We start from the raw sequence: 13,701 nt of genomic DNA, 5'->3' as shown, positions 1-13,701 counted from the left end.
TACTGAAGTCAGCACGGGCGCTGTCCATCTTTGTGGTGCTGAAAATTAAAATCTCCGCAGAGAGAATGAATGAGAAAATACAAACGTGACTTTGAATTTATAAATAGTAAACACGAGGGCATCAATCTTAAATATAGTGAGTGAATGACTCTATTCTGACCTTTTACCAAACATTATCCTATAGTAAGTTTTCACTTCAATAATGTGAACTGCACACAAGCCTCAATGTGATCTCAAAACATCAACAGTAAATCACAAAAACAAATGCACAAAACTGTAGAGTTGGCAGATTTCAAAGACACAATATTAAAAAGCATTTGTAAAAGTATTGTGGGTAATATGACACTGACTAGTAAAGAACACAAATAATAATTAAAAACAACAAACAAACACAGAGAAATGTCTCAAAAGTAGACCTGTGAATATTTTTTAAACTTGAATTGTTTAATACAACATTGAATTTTCTCAAGTCAGTGCTGAATGTGTAGGCTTAAAAACAAATGCTATCAAATACTGGCTGTCCAAAAATCTGGTCAATCTACAGTTGCAGACGTGTTTTATTGCTACACTGACAGAAGAAAATGGAGGTGATAACAATATCATACAAAACAAGCTATGTGTTTAATTTGTAAACATTTGTGTTTCTTTAACTTCAGGCAATTTCATGTCCTAAAGTTTTTTATTTATTAAAACTTAATGATTTTAACTTTTGTTTTGTTATTAAGCTCACATTAAAACTGAATGTGAAACTTTTTCCTTATCTAATTTATTTTTGGTAATTCTTAGATGCCTTTTATGTATTTATTTTAATGTTTAATTATTGTGCCTGACTTTCAATATTAGGCAACGAAACTCCATTATGAAAATACTTATTATTATATGTCTAAAACTATAATAATGTAAACAAGGGGTAAAATAATCATAAACCATTACAAGTTTTATTGTGTGAAAATTATTTATATCAGATTTTTAATATGAATATCCCATTTGGGGAGTCATTTCCATCACATCATACAATTTTACACACACACAGACACACACACACACACACACACACACACACACACACACATACATGCTGGCTGTCAAAAGTTTGAAATAATGTACAGATTTTGCTCTTATGGAAAGAAATTGGTACTTTTATTCACCAAAGTGGCATTCAACTGATCACAATGTATGTTCAGGACTTTAATAACATGAAAAATGACTATTACAATTTTGAAATTATTCAGAACTTCTTAAACTACTTCAAAGAGTTCTCATCAAAAATCCTCCATTTGCAGCAATGACGGCTTTGCAGATCTTTGTCATTCTAGCTGTAAGATTGTACAGATACTCAGGTGCCTGGCACTTGCCATAGATGTGTCTGTCTTGTCGGGCACTTCTCATGCACCTTACAGTCTAGCTGATACCACAAACACTCAATGGGGTTAAGATCCATAACACTCTTTTCCAATTATCTGTTTCCAATGTCTGTGTTACTTTGCCCACTCTAGATAGATAGATAGATAGATAGATAGATAGATAGATAGATAGATAGGATAGATAGATAGATAGATAGATAGATAGATAGATAGATAGATAGATAGATAGATAGATAGATAGATTTTATTGTTACTTTTGCCAAAACCTAGCAGACTATACTTGTTAAGAAATTGAACAGAAATGTCAGAGAATAACACGCTTTATGTAAAATATAAAACAAGTGATGTTTGAAGAAATAAAGAACTGACTCAATAGAGAAGATGGAAATATAATTTTAAACTATTTTAACCAATTTTACCCAAATCTTTTTTTATTCAAAAATACAGAATACTTGTTTACCAAGTTGAAAAAGTTTCATTGCAGAGCATGCCTGGGATGAATTATGAAAAAACTGATTTTTGAAGAAAAAAAAAGAACTGATCTATTAAAGAAGCTGGAAATATATTTATAATCTAATCAACTGAGACAACATAGTTTGCAGTGATAAATGAGCATCCAGAGGACTTAAACCTCTCTTACCTCATCGTCATTTCCTGTTACCTCAAGTTTTATCATGTTTTGGCCAAATTGTCTGTTGTATTCGTGTTTCAGAGTTCCACCTGCAGGAAGTGTGTTTTCATTATAAGATCTAACAAACTTGAAGTCACTGGTGCGCGAGCCCGTTGTTAGATATGTGTCGTAATTGTAAGAACTGCGGAGAGTTTCTCCTCCATACACCTCTGCATAGTTGGGAGGAGATATGTGCCGGGAACTGCGACTCCATCAAACAACATTCTGGGCTTTCGACTTTGAATACACCTCACAGCGAGGATGAGTATGATGAATGTGAGGAAGAAGGTGGACACGGAAACTAATGCAATAATCAAGTATGACGTTAATTTAGAATTGTTGTCCTCGTAAGTCATATCTTTAAGTTCTGGGACTTCAGAAAGATTGTCAGAAAGGAGTAAATATACAGCACAGGTTGAAGAGAGAGAGGGCTCCCGTTGTCCTTCACTGAAATGACAAGGTTCTGCTTCATGCTGTCAGATTCAGAAATGTCTCGCTGTGTTCTGATCTGTCCACTATGGAGACCGATGGAGAAAAGTCCCGGATCAGTAGACTTCACAATCTCATAGGACAGCCATGCATTCTGTCCAGAATCAGCATCCACAGAAATCACCTTGGAGACTAGAGAGCCTGAAAGAGCCGCTTTAGGGACCATTTCAGTCATCAGAGACTTTCCGTCTGGAACAGGATATAATATCTGTGGAGAGTTATCATTCTCATCAGTTATGAAGACTTTCACAGTCACGTTGCTGCTGAGGGAGGAGAACCATTGTCTTTGGCTTTAATTTGGACGGTGAAGTTTCTGAACTGCTCATAGTCAAATGACCTCACAGCATGGATCACTCCTGTATCACCATTGATAGATAGCAATGAGGATACTGGAACACCTCTGACTTCACTGGATACCAGAGAGTAAAGTACAGTGCCGTTCTGTCTCCAGTCTGGGTCTTTTGCACTAACAGAACAAATAGAGGTGCCTGGTTTGTTATTTTCACTTACATAAGCACTGTAGGACTGCTGCTCAAATACAGGAGGATTGTCATTCACATCTGAGACAAACACCTGTATTATCACTGAAGTGGATAATGGTGGAAATCCTCCATCTGTGGCTGTGACAGTTATGTTGTAATCTGAAACTTGCTCTCGATCTAGAGCGTTTGTTGTTACTAGAGAGAAATAGTTTTTAACAGATGGATTCAGCTTGAAAGGAACATTTTGCTGAACAGAGCAACGAATCTGCCGGTTTTCTTTTGAATCTTTGTCTTGAACATTAATGATACCCACCTCAGTACCTGGCACAGAACTCTCAGGTACCGGGTTATTCAAAGATTTAATAATGATTTTAGGTGCATTGTCATTAACGTCAGTTATATCTATGATAACTTTAGCAGTTGATGATAATCCAGAGGCATCTTGTGCATGAATTCCCATTTCATACTTATTTTCTGTTTCATAATCAATTTCTCCAATCACCACAATTTGTCCAGTTGTCTTATCAATGGAAAATAATTTTGCAGCTTTATCTGATATTCGACTGAATTCATAAGTTACTTCCCCGTTTGGACCTTCATCAGCATCAGTGGCGCTCACTCGGATTACTTCTGTTCCTGCTGGTGTATTTTCAGCCAGAGACACTTTATAAACAGGCTGACTAAATACTGGAACATTATCATTAGCATCTAGAACAGTGATGTGTATGACAGCAGTGCCAGACCTCTGTGATGTACCACCATCAGTTGCTGTGAGTATCAATTCAATCACCTTCTGTTGTTCACGATCCAACTCCTTTTCCAAAACAAGTTCGGCGTATTTTCCTCCATCTGCAGTATCATGTACATTCAAAACGAAATGTGTGTTTTTCTCCAGTGAATATCCTTTAACTGCGTTTTGTCCAATATCTGAGTCATGTGCCTCGTGCAAACGGAATCTCTGACCTTTATCTGCTGATTCTGTGATTTCAAAGTTAATACGATCATTTGGAAAACGAGGTGCGTTATCATTTATATCCTGAATATTCAGGAACACACGGTGTATTTCAAGAGGGTTTTCCAGGACGAGCTCATAACTGAGAACGCAGGAGATTCGAGAACCACAAAGCTCCTCTCGGTCTATTGTCTCTGCCACAATTAAATCACCAGTATTCACATTAATATCACAATACCGCTTGCTGCTATCTTCTGTGTCAATCCGAGCCTTTCGAGCAGACAACTGTTTAACATCAATCTTGAGATCCTTGGCAAGACTCCCAATCACATATTGGCGCTTCATTTCTTCTGGAATATTGTAGTTCAGATCTGCACAGACGGTCCTCGAGGGGAAGAGAAGGAGAGCCACGAAACATAAAGGAACGGAAAATAATTTGCAATCCATATTTGAAGAGTTGATGTTGCATCTATGGTTGATCTGCCCAACACTGCTATACAGCAACTCTTTTTCGAGTGATATTCTAATAATTCTGTCGGTATACACGGACTCTTACTCCATTTTGTGCTGCGTTTCTTCTAACAGACAGAGTTTCTATTGCATACATTAAGTGTGGGAGGAGAGACGCTTCAGTCTGCACTCTTGGTAAAGAGCGACACTCTGAGGATTTTCTGTTCATTGCAGCATTCGGGCATTTTCTCAAAAGACGACAGGGACCGACCAAGTTAGTCTGTTTGTTCCCCTGAAGAGTTTTAATATGACATTTTTATGTGGCTTTTAAAAAAAATCCGCTATGTTATAAAATAACTAACAATGGTGAAATCCTTAGCAAAAATACTGAAGTCAGCACGGGCGCTGTCCATCTGTGTGGTGCTGAAAATTAAAATCTCCGCAGAGAGAATGAATGAGAAAATACAAACGTGACTTTGAATTTATAAATAGTAAACACGAGGGCATCAATCTTAAATATAGTGAGTGAATGACTCTATTCTGACCTTTTACCAAACATTATCCTATAGTAAGTTTTCACTTCAATAATGTGAACTGCACACAAGCCTCAATGTGATCTCAAAACATCAACAGTAAATCACAAAAACAAATGCACAAAACTGTAGAGTTGGCAGATTTCAAAGACACAATATTAAAAAGCATTTGTAAAAGTATTGTGGGTAATATGACACTGACTAGTAAAGAACACAAATAATAAATATAGCTGCAAGCAGCGATGGCGGGCCCAAGCCGGTGGCACCGCCACCCCCGTGCCTTTAGGGGCGCTGGTGGCACCGCCACCCCCGTGCCTTTAGGGTCGCTGTGCACGATGGGCAATAACGTAACCTCGATTTAACTGTCGAGAAGATGTGTGCTGTAGAGCTTGCACTGCAAAAGTGCGCATTGAGGGCACATATCGACCACAAAGTATGCGTGAGCACCCTTCCGATACCTAAAATGAAAAATGAGACACCCTACGGTCTCATGGAGTTAATGGACACATGAAATAAGTACACAAGACTGAAAATTCATATGAAGTGTGCCATTTGGGACAGGGCCTATGACCGTGAACCACAATAGTCACAATTCAAATGTAGAATAAATTTTTATGTCAATGGATGTCATAGGTCAATATCTTTTGCAGCACTTAAATGTGTTAATCCAGAAGGCCAGTATTTATCTGGAGGTCTTTGTACAGGTTTATTAATGTAATTATAATTTACGCTTATGTGTTCCTATGATATGCAATGGAAGTACATTTTTATGTTTAACATGGGTGTATTCACAATACATAGCATACAATATAATATTTTAAGATTATTTATCATTATGTTAAGTACATCATTAAAGTTAAGATAGTAAATGTATTTATATATTTTGTAGTAGCTAATATAACAAGCAAGTACACTCGTGGAATTATGAATTATACCAATGGAGTATGGATTGCTTTTATGCTGCCTTTATGTGCTTTCTGGAGCTTCAAAGATTAATTTGCAATGTGTTCCACATTCAAACCAAAATATCTGACTGTCTGTTGGTCGGAGCTAATGACTGTAAATTAGAAAGTTGTTCGGCTTGACGAGAACAATATACACGCCGAGTTTTGTAACTGTAGATAGAACTAAGTTATAACACACTTCATGTGTCCTTTTTAGTCATGAATTAATTTCTCGCCACGGCCAAAACGTTAGAGATATCAAAAATCTGTCGGCAATGTAGCATCCTCAATGTCTTGACTTCATGCTGACCGAGTTTGGTGGCGATTGGATTAATTCTCTAGGAGGAATATATATAATTCCAGAGCATGTGTTTCCAAACAACCCATAATATCCGACTTCCTGTTGGGCTGGCGTAAAACTTAGAGCACGAAAGTTGTTCAGCCCGATGAGATATAGAAGTGTACCGAAGTTTCATATTATTACATGCAAGCATGTTTGATATATGGACCAAGTTTTCAGACCTCGTTCAAGGGGCGCTGTCGAGCCCCCTGCCACGCCCAGGTACCAGCTTCAGCCCGGCCCCGATGGCCGCGGGTTCTGACCTGTGTGCAAAGTTTCAAGAGTTTTTGAGTACGTTAAGGGCCCCAAAAGTCCCAGAAACCTTGAAAAACAATATCTTAATGCAAATCTTACCCAACAGAGAAATCCCTCTCCTCCCCTCCCCTCCCTCCCTCCCCCACACACACACACACACACACACACACAGAATCGCAGGTCTGTCTGTCAGAGAGAGAAAAATTCAGAGAAATCCACATTCAAACCACAATATCTGACTTTCTGTTGGTCGGAGCTAATGACTGTAAATTAGAAAGTTGTTCAGCTTGACGAGAACAATATACACGCCGAGTTTTGTAACTGTAGATAGAACTAACTAAGTTATAACACACTTCATGTGTCCTTTTTAGTCCTAAATCAATTTCCTCGCCACGGCCAAACCGTTCGAGATATCAAAAATCCGTCCGAATGTAGCATCCTCAATGTCTTGACTTCATGCCGACCGAGTTTGGTGGCAATTGATTCATTCTCTAGGAGAAATATATATAATTCCAGAGCATGTGTTTCCAAACAACCCATAATAGCCGACTTCCTGTTGGGCTGGCGTAAAACTTAGAGCACGAAAGTTGTTCGCCCGATGAGATCTACAAGTGTACAGAGTTTCATATTATTACATGCAAGCGTGTTTGATATACGGACAAGTGTTCGAATACCATTCCAGGGGCGCTGTCGAGCCCCCTGCCACGCCCGGTACCATCTTCGGCCCAGCCCTGATGGCCGCGGGTTCCGACCTGTGTGCAAAGTTTCAAGAGTTTTCGAGCACGTTAAGGGCCCCAAAACCTTGAAAACAAAAATAAAAGCATTTCACTCATCAGCAAAATCAGCCCCTCCCCCAGACACAGAGAGACGTAGGGTCAGTGAGAGAGGCAGAGAAAATTCTCCAAAAATCCACATTCAAACCAAAATATCTGACTTTCTGTTGGTCTGAGCTAATGACTGTAAATTAGAAAGTTGTCCGGCTCGATGAGATCAATATAATTACTGAGTTTTGTGACTGTGGGTCAAAGTATAAAACCAACCCCTCACTTTTGTCAAAGGTGGCGCTACTGAGCCCCTGCACCACGCCCGTTTCTGAAACTTTGCACATGTCTACTGGCTAATAAATGTGATGTGTCTGTCGAGTTTCATGCAATTTCAAGTATGCTAAGAGTCTCAAAAGCATCAAAAAAGAATATTCGAGTTTGAAGCATTGCCACGGCAACAGTATCCAAGATATCAATAATCCTTTCCCATGTCTACATCTGCCGTGTGTTTACATTACACACCAAAAGTTTTAAGTAAATCGGGTAAAAATAAGAGGGTGATTTCAAAGCATTTTGAAAGTGACACACGTCCTTCTGCCAGTTGGTGGCGCTATAACTTTGACTCACAATAGTCACATCCATGCGATCGGCCTGTTACAGCGAACACACTACTGAAGTTTCATCGAGATCAATTAATGTATGCAGAAGTTATAACTCACTTCCTGTTTCTCTTTTCACGCCATCATTTCGCTTCTCGCCACGGCCAAACCGTTCGACATATCAAAATTCCACCGGCAATTTTTCATCCTCAATGTCTTGACTTCATGCTGACCGAGTTTCGTGGCGATTGGTGGAATTCTCCAGGAGGAGTATTTCAAATTCCATTGCATGCGTTTCCAAAAACCCTAAATAGACAATTTCCTGTTGGGCTGAGGTAAAAAGTAAAAGTATGAAGGATATATGAAACGATGAGATCTATATGTGTACCGAGTTTCATATTATTACATGCAAGCGTGTTTGATTTATGGACCAAGTTTTCAGACCCCGTTCCAGGGGGCGCCGTCGAGCCCCCCTGCCACGCCCCGGTACCAGCTTCAGCCCGGCCCTAATGGCCACGGGTTCTGACCCGTGTGCAAAGTTTCAAGAGTTTTCGAGCACGTTAAGAGCCCCAAAAGTGCCCCAATAGTCGTAAAAAAAATAATAATCATAGTCATCCTAACGAAAACAATAGGGCCTTGCCTTTTCAAGGCTTGGGCCCTAATTAAAAACAACAAACAAACACAGAGAAATGTCTCAAAAGTAGACCTGTGAATATTTTTTTAACTTGAATTGTTTAATACAACATTGAATTTCCTCATGTCAGTGCTGAATGTGTAGGCTTAAAAACAAATGCTATCAAATACTGGCTGTCCAAAAATCTGGTCAATCTACAGTTGCAGACGTGTTTTATTGCTACACTGACAGAAGAAAAGGGAGGTGATAACAATATCATACAAAACAAGCTATGTGTTTAATTTGTAAACATTTGTGTTTCTTTAACTTCAGGCAATTTCATGTCCTAAAGTTTTATATTTATTAAAACTTAATGATTTTAACTTTTTGTTTTGTTATTAAGCTCACATTAAAACTGAATGTGAAACTTTTTCCTTATCTAATTTATTTTTGGTACTTCTTAGATGCCTTTTATGTATTTATTTTAATGTTTAATTATTGTGCCTGACTTTCAATATTAGACAACGAAACTCCATTATGAAAATACTTATTATTATATGTCTAAAACTATAATAATATAAACAAAGGGTAAAATAATCATAAACCATTACAAGTTTTATTGTGTGAAAATTATTTATATCAGATTTTTAATATGAATATCCCATTTGGGGAGTCATTTCCATCACATCATACAATTTTTACACACACACAGACACACACACACACACACACACACACACACACACACATACATGCTGGCTGTCAAAAGTTTGAAATAATGTACAGATTTTGCTCTTATGGAAAGAAATTGGTACTTTTATTCACCAAAGTGGCATTCAACTGATCACAATGTATGTTCAGGACTTTAATAACATGAAAAATGACTATTACAATTTTGAAATTATTCAGAACTTCTTAAACTACTTCAAAGAGTTCTCATCAAAAAATCCTCCATTTGCAGCAATGACGGCTTTGCAGATCTTTGTCATTCTAGCTGTAAGATTGTACAGATACTCAGGTGCCTGGCACTTGCCATAGATGTGTCTGTCTTGTCGGGCACTTCTCATGCACCTTACAGTCTAGCTGATACCACAAACACTCAATGGGGTTAAGATCCATAACACTCTTTTCCAATTATCTGTTTCCAATGTCTGTGTTACTTTGCCCACTCTAGATAGATAGATAGATAGATAGATAGATAGATAGATAGATAGATAGATAGATAGATAGATAGATAGATAGATAGATAGATAGATAGATAGATAGGATAGATAGATAGATAGATAGATAGATAGATAGATAGATAGATAGATAGATAGATTGATTTTATTGTTACTTTTGCCAAAACCTAGCAGACTATACTTGTTAAGAAATTGAACAGAAATGTCAGAGAATAACACGCTTTATGTAAAATATAAAACAAGTGATGTTTGAAGAAATAAAGAACTGACTCAATAGAGAAGATGGAAATATAATTTTAAACTATTTTAACCAATTTTACCCAAATCTTTTTTATTCAAAAATACAGAATACTTGTTTACCAAGTTGAAAAAGTTTCATTGCAGAGCATGCCTGGGATGAATTATGAAAAAACTGAGTTTTGAAGAAAAAAAAGAACTGACTCATTAAAGAAGCTGGAAATATATTTATAATCTAATCAACTGAGACAACATAGTTTGCAGTGATAAATGAGCATCCAGAGGACTTAAACCTCTCTTACCTCATCTTCATTTCCTGTTACCTCAAGTGTTATCATGTTTTGGCCAAATTGTCTGTTGTATTCGTGTTTCAGAGTTCCACCTGCAGGAAGTGTGTTTTCATTATAAGATCTAACAAACTTGAAGTCACTGGTGCTTGAGCCCGTTGTTAGATATGTGTCGTAATTGTAAGAACTGCGGAGAGTTTCTCCTCCATACACCTCTGCATAGTTGGGAGGGAGATATGTGCCGGGAACTGCGACTCCATCAAACAACATTCTGGGCTTTCGCCTTTGAATACACCTCACAGCGAGGATGAGTATGATGAATGTGAGGAAGAAGGTGGACACGGAAACTAATGCAATAATCAAGTATGACGTTAATTTAGAATTGTTGTCCTCGTAAGTCATATCTTTAAGTTCTGGGACTTCAGAAAGATTGTCAGAAAGGAGTAAATATACAGCACAGGTTGAAGAGAGAGAGGGCTCCCCGTTGTCCTTCACTGAAATGACAAGGTTCTGCTTCATGCTGTCAGATTCAGAAATGTCTCGCTGTGTTCTGATCTGTCCACTATGGAGACCGATGGAGAAAAGTCCCGGATCAGTAGACTTCACAATCTCATAGGACAGCCATGCATTCTGTCCAGAATCAGCATCCACAGAAATCACCTTGGAGACTAGAGAGCCTGAAAGAGCCGTTTTAGGGACCATTTCAGTCATCAGAGACTTTCCGTCTGGAACAGGATATAATATCTGTGGAGAGTTATCATTCTCATCAGTTATGAAGACTTTCACAGTCACGTTGCTGCTGAGGGGAGGAGAACCATTGTCTTTGGCTTTAATTTGGACGGTGAAGTTTCTGAACTGCTCATAGTCAAATGACCTCACAGCATGGATCACTCCTGTATCACCATTGATAGATAGCAATGAGGATACTGGAACACCTCTGACTTCACTGGATACCAGAGAGTAAAGTACAGTGCCGTTCTGTCTCCAGTCTGGGTCTTTTGCACTAACAGAACAAATAGAGGTGCCTGGTTTGTTATTTTCACTTACATAAGCACTGTAGGACTGCTGCTCAAATACAGGAGGATTGTCATTCACATCTGAGACAAACACCTGTATTATCACTGAAGTGGATAATGGTGGAAATCCTCCATCTGTGGCTGTGACAGTTATGTTGTAATCTGAAACTTGCTCTCGATCTAGAGCGTTTGTTGTTACTAGAGAGAAATAGTTTTTAACAGATGGATTCAGCTTGAAAGGAACATTTTGCTGAACAGAGCAACGAATCTGCCGGTTTTCTTTTGAATCTTTGTCTTGAACATTAATGATACCCACCTCAGTACCTGGCACAGAACTCTCAGGTACCGGGTTATTCAAAGATTTAATAATGATTTTAGGTGCATTGTCATTAACGTCAGTTATATCTATGATAACTTTAGCAGTTGATGATAATCCAGAGGCATCTTGTGCATGAATTCCCATTTCATACTTATTTTCTGTTTCATAATCAATTTCTCCAATCACCACAATTTGTCCAGTTGTCTTATCAATGGAAAATAATTTTGCAGCTTTATCTGATATTCGACTGAATTCATAAGTTACTTCCCCGTTTGGACCTTCATCAGCATCAGTGGCGCTCACTCGGATTACTTCTGTTCCTGCTGGTGTATTTTCAGCCAGAGACACTTTATAAACAGGCTGACTAAATACTGGAACATTATCATTAGCATCTAGAACAGTGATGTGTATGACAGCAGTGCCAGACCTCTGTGATGTACCACCATCAGTTGCTGTGAGTATCAATTCAATCACCTTCTGTTGTTCACGATCCAACTCCTTTTCCAAAACAAGTTCGGCGTATTTTCCTCCATCTGCAGTATCATGTACATTCAAAACGAAATGTGTGTTTTTCTCCAGTGAATATCCTTTAACTGCGTTTTGTCCAATATCTGAGTCATGTGCCTCGTGCAAACGGAATCTCTGACCTTTATCTGCTGATTCTGTGATTTCAAAGTTAATACGATCATTTGGAAAACGAGGTGCGTTATCATTTATATCCTGAATATTCAGGAACACACGGTGTATTTCAAGAGGGTTTTCCAGGACGAGCTCATAACTGAGAACGCAGGAGATTCGAGAACCACAAAGCTCCTCTCGGTCTATTGTCTCTGCCACAATTAAATCACCAGTATTCACATTAATATCACAATACCGCTTGCTGCTATCTTCTGTGTCAATCCGAGCCTTTCGAGCAGACAACTGTTTAACATCAATCTTAAGATCCTTGGCAAGACTCCCAATCACATATTGGCGCTTCATTTCTTCTGGAATATTGTAGTTCAGATCTGCACAGACGGTCCTCGAGGGAAGAGAAGGAGAGCCACGAAACACAAAGGAACGGAAAATAATTTGCAATCCATATTTGAAGAGTTGATGTTGCATCTATGGTTGATCTGCCCAACACTGCTATACAGCAACTCTTTTTCGAGTGATATTCTAATAATTCTGTCGGTATACACGGACTCTTACTCCATTTTGTGCTGCGTTTCTTCTAACAGACAGAGTTTCTATTGCATACATTAAGTGTGGGAGGAGAGACGCTTCAGTCTGCACTCTTGGTAAAGAGCGACACTCTGAGGATTTTCTGTTCATTGCAGCATTCGGGCATTTTCTCAAAAGACGACAGGGACCGACCAAGTTAGTCTGTTTGTTCCCTGAAGAGTTTTAATATGACATTTTTATGTGGCTTTTAAAAAATCCGCTATGTTATAAAATAACTAACAATGGTGAAATCCTTAGCAAAAATACTGAAGTCAGCACGGGCGCTGTCCATCTGTGTGGTGCTGAAAATTAAAATCTCCGCAGAGAGAATGAATGAGAAAATACAAACGTGACTTTAAATTTATAAATAGTAAACACGAGGGTATCAATCTTAAATATAGTGAGTGAATGACTCTATTCTGACCTTTTACCAAACATTATCCTATAGTAAGTTTTCACTTCAATAATGTGAACTGCACACAAGCCTCAATGTGATCTCAAAACATCAACAGTAAATCACAAAAACAAATGCACAAAACTGTAGAGTTGGCAGATTTCAAAGACACAATATTAAAAAGGGTTTGGAAAAGCATTGTGGGTAATATGACAACAATCTACAGTTGCAGACCTGTTTTATTGCTACACTGACAGAAGAAAAGGGAGGTGATAACAATATCATACAAAACAAGCTATGGGTTTTATTTGTAAACATTTGTGTTTCTTTAACTTCAGGCAATTTCATGTCCTAAAGTTTTTTATTTATTAAAACTTAATGATTTTAACTTTTTGTTTTGTTATTAAGCTCACATTAAAACTGAATGTGAAACTTTTACCTTATCTAATTTATTTTTGGCACTTCTTAGATGCCTTTTATGTATTTATTTTAATGTTTAATTATTGTGCCTGACTTTCAATATTAGACAACAAAACTTCATTATAAAAATACTATTTATTATATGTCTAAAACTATAACTATAAACTATAAAACACACACACACACACA

The 13,701-nt window shown here is 37.9% G+C and overlaps 1 protein-coding gene across 11 annotated transcripts in view; it reads right to left on the bottom strand.

Annotated features, from left to right (window-relative positions):
• LOC127635407 (protocadherin gamma-A12-like) overlaps positions 1-12,489 on the bottom strand; it is a 100,674-nt gene extending 88,185 nt beyond the window's left edge. For 6 of the 11 annotated variants that reach the window (XM_052115434.1, XM_052115435.1, XM_052115443.1 and 3 more), the window contains exons 1-2: positions 10,374-12,489; positions 2,085-2,202 (exon numbers count right to left, since the gene is read on the bottom strand). In XM_052115434.1, the coding sequence (XP_051971394.1) occupies positions 2,085-2,202; positions 10,374-12,476 (2,221 nt within the window). In that variant the 5' untranslated portion in view covers positions 12,477-12,489. Of the gene's footprint in view, positions 1-2,004; positions 2,203-9,152; positions 9,626-10,175 lie in introns of those variants that run through there. The other 5 variants (XM_052115436.1, XM_052115444.1, XM_052115432.1 and 2 more) reach the window with 4 other exon arrangements.
• Between the last annotated feature and the right edge of the window lie 1,212 nt (positions 12,490-13,701).

The sequence above is a fragment of the Xyrauchen texanus genome, chromosome 43 (assembly GCF_025860055.1).
Source record: "Xyrauchen texanus isolate HMW12.3.18 chromosome 43, RBS_HiC_50CHRs, whole genome shotgun sequence".
Lineage (NCBI taxonomy): Eukaryota > Metazoa > Chordata > Actinopteri > Cypriniformes > Catostomidae > Xyrauchen > Xyrauchen texanus.
This window is presented reverse-complemented; position numbering and strand designations above follow the sequence as displayed.